The 3535-nt window shown below is 35.7% G+C and overlaps 1 protein-coding gene across 1 annotated transcript; it reads right to left on the minus strand.

Annotated features, from left to right (window-relative positions):
• Positions 1–1673: 1673 nt before the first annotated feature.
• Positions 1674–2126, minus strand: LOC133692982 (auxin-responsive protein SAUR64-like). Its single transcript, XM_062114166.1, has one exon. It carries the CDS (start codon positions 2124–2126, stop codon positions 1674–1676), a length of 453 nt encoding a protein of 150 aa, XP_061970150.1.
• Positions 2127–3535: the final 1409 nt, after the last annotated feature.

Genomic DNA, 3535 nt, shown 5'->3' on the forward strand with positions numbered 1-3535 from the left:
ACAAGATTGAAGTGGGAAGCAGATGGTCCATTGAGGAGCAAATGGAAAATTGCTGCTGGATTTTGAATTTCCCTGACCTTACAGACAAAGTAAAATGCAAAGTTTCATGTATCAGCATGTAAACACCCAGCTACGCCTATATATGCTGCTGGATTTTGCAGAATTAACATGCGAAATTAAAGTATCAGGAATCATAAAAAATATATAAATAATTAACCATGGTTACGAGACTTGGTTTGGCCTGCCTGTATGTTAACATGGTGACTCATTGGCTCGTGACCATGCCTAGAATGTTAAAAACCTTTTTTTCATCAAAACGAAGTTGTTTTAAGTTTTTTTCAGGAAAAAAAAAATACAAAGGTTAGGTTAACCCGGGCTAGTCCCTGACTCATAAACCGAACCTTGACCGGGTCAACCTGAGTAGGATCTTATATACATTCAATTAACTCCAAGCAACTGCGACTTAATGGAGTTGGTGGGATTGGATGGTGTTAGAGAATAATATAAATCATATCTTGAGACTTTATCTAATAACTTAAGTTATTAAGCTGAGATGGTTCTTTGACATGATATTAGAGCTTTAATGATCAAACGGTCACGAGTTCGAATCTTACCATCCTCATTTATTTGATAAAAATTAAGCACAAGTTAACGTAAATCTGTGCAAATTTTAAGTTTAAAGAGCTTTTATTTGAGAGGATGTATTAGAAAATAATATAAATTATATCTTGATACTTCATTTAACAACTTAACTTATTAGGTTGAGATGATTCTTTAATATATTATCATAATTGAATTACATGATATACATCAATGATATTTGCATTAAGAAGAGAATCCGAAGACCATTTGAGCTGAGAAGCTTTTTCCTTGGTTTACATAAGGATTATATGCAGTAATTCGCATAATTAAATGAGTTTTGGTTTTGGCAAAAAAAAAAAGATTGGAGTACATCAAGAATCTCTACTGTACATCACAAATGTGTCAGCTTTTCCCGGTTTAAATCATGTAATGCTGCCGGACCCAATAATTTGAGAGCAGCGAGAAACTGCCACATTCGCGGTGTATATATCGAGTTCAGGTATTGCGTGGGTCATGCATGCTAAAACAGTTCGCTTTCTATGACCTTTATTTGAAAAGTGATTGTTATCTTGTACAGGTGCCGCTGGAAGCAATTTTCTACGCGATATTAATTTGTTAGATGAGCCAAGTCACTAGTCTTGAGAAGCACATCTGCCTCAGATTTGCTTTCAAACGGCATCAGAAAATGAATATCTGAAGGTCTCTATGATGAAAATTGCCGGTGGCTAAATTAGTGTCTGGGAAAAAAGAAAACGGATTAGTGCTTGAGCAGGTATATCTGCTGATTGATATAAATGTTGTTGTTTTACTTAATTTCGATATATTTGGGATCCTTAATGTTTAGAGCTAATTCATAAATTCCGTTTCCCTTTGAAGAAAAAAATCAAAAAAGTTGATCGCTGGGTATAACTGTACACTTGTGTAGATCATTACATGATCAGTATAATCTGTTTCAGAAGCTGCAGATAACTACTTGTTGGCTTCCAGTCTACGGGTCACCAGGAATATTACTTAAAATTACTATGGTACTTTCCGCCATGAGAAAGAATACATCAATAATCGAAAAACAATTTTCGGTTCCAGATGAGTATTTAAGGAGTCCAATATACACACTCAGCACTAACATGGAGTTGCAGGGTTGTTGGTTCTTCATATGGGAGAGAATATGACAAGGCACAGCATGGGGCAATTGACATAAGCCAAGGTTTCTCCAGATCTTTATCCACACCTCTCTGGATTAACATGATTATGTATTCCATGAAATATGCTTCACATGGTAATGTGATTGGTCCGTTACTTGGCAGCCCAAACTCGTTCTTAGATAATTCTAATAGCGCTCTGAGAATCCCACTGTTAAGAAATACTAAGGGAATTACGAAGCGATTCTGATCGACTGTGTAGACAACAAAATGACCCTTGTAAGCAAGCACAGATGATCTTTCATCATTCCAAGTTGTTCTTGGTAGCAAATTGTTCTTCTTGTTGATAGAAGCTAACTTCTGCAACTTCTTTCCCAACTTGGTGAGGATGCTGGAACTATTCATGTGGGAATACTTACAGGCAGAAGACATGAAGAAATGTATAAGAAAGTGGAGCTGTGAGGTTCGCTGAGCGGAATGCAAACTGGGGTGGTATTTCCTGTTTTATATAGGCCAACGAGGATTGGAATTCTCGCTGTTGTTGATTGCTTTTTTACAAGGAATAGACTATTGGTGTGGCAAGTTTTGGAGAAGGTCGACTTGTTTTATGCAGGCGTCAGACGTCCTTCAGCATGGTGTACGAGCAGTCAAGAGGAGGGGAGAGTAATTTCCAGAAGGAACATAGGACGTAGGAGTAGCACGATCTACCTTGTTTGAATTATAATAATAAAAATAATATTTATCTGTTTCAAAAGTTGAACAGGAAGCTTGTATTTTGTCTTCCATTACTAGCTTCCACCTTGTCAGTATGCTGCTCGTCGTGTTTTAACTTCTATTACAAGAGAAGCCCAGTACACAAAACCCATTGACGATCAAGACCGATTTTAGCTACGTATCCCACTGCAAATCGGTACCCATCAGGCCGCCATAACTCATAATTAGCTAGGAATTATTTTTTTAAGGCGTCTGTTCTTGGTACAGGGAGGGATTAAAGATAATGGAAGCGAAAGTCAGACGATGATGCCGCCGTCCAGGCCTATCAAAATAATAGATTATTGGCTCGAGACAAGATCCGAGTCCATGGACCTACCTATAGTGGAGCCACCATGATCGGCGTTGGACGCGTGTACGGTTAATAAGGGAACTATCATGCTTGATTGCCTCGGTGAATATAGAACCGCCATGAAGAGGTGCCGACGGAGCCCACCTTGTTTCTTTTTCGATGTTTAATTGTGAGTGCGTAACCGACTTTCATCTCATCTTGTAAACTTTTTATGCCATTGTTTTTGTCGTTCCAGATTGTTCTATTTCAGAGTCTTTTTCTCGATGTGATGTCTTGTTATTGGAGAGAGTATATTCGAAAAAGAAAGGGACCCCATGAAAAAAAAAAAAAAAAAGAGTTTTATGAACAGTTTATTAGCAGTGAGATTATCAATGGTGTGGATTGAGATTAATATTTTAATTTATTATTGTGTCAACTCCTTGTCTGTATCAATTCTTGTTTAATCTTGGCTAAATTCTAGTGGATTTGGGTTTCAAAGTGAAATTAGAAATAAATAATAGATATATTTTTATGAGTTAATCTTGAGAATTCATTCACAATCCATATAATAATAACTGATATCAAAATATTTGTTTTTTAATGATTACCGGTTCAAGTTTTAAAAATTAAAAAGTTACTAGAAATTTATATATTCATTAACTTTAGAATTTATAAAATTAATCGAGATACAAATAAGGTATTCCCTTTATTTATATATATATATATATATATATATATATATATATATTTAAAGTAAAAGACAATGTTATTT

Source organism: Populus nigra, chromosome 4 (assembly GCF_951802175.1).
Source record: "Populus nigra chromosome 4, ddPopNigr1.1, whole genome shotgun sequence".
Lineage (NCBI taxonomy): Eukaryota > Viridiplantae > Streptophyta > Magnoliopsida > Malpighiales > Salicaceae > Populus > Populus nigra.

Bases quoted from the DNA above. Each gene is read 5' to 3' on its own strand.
- LOC133692982 (XM_062114166.1), bottom strand. From the start codon at position 2,126: ATGAATAGTTCCAGCATCCTCACCAAGTTGGGAAAGAAGTTGCAGAAG.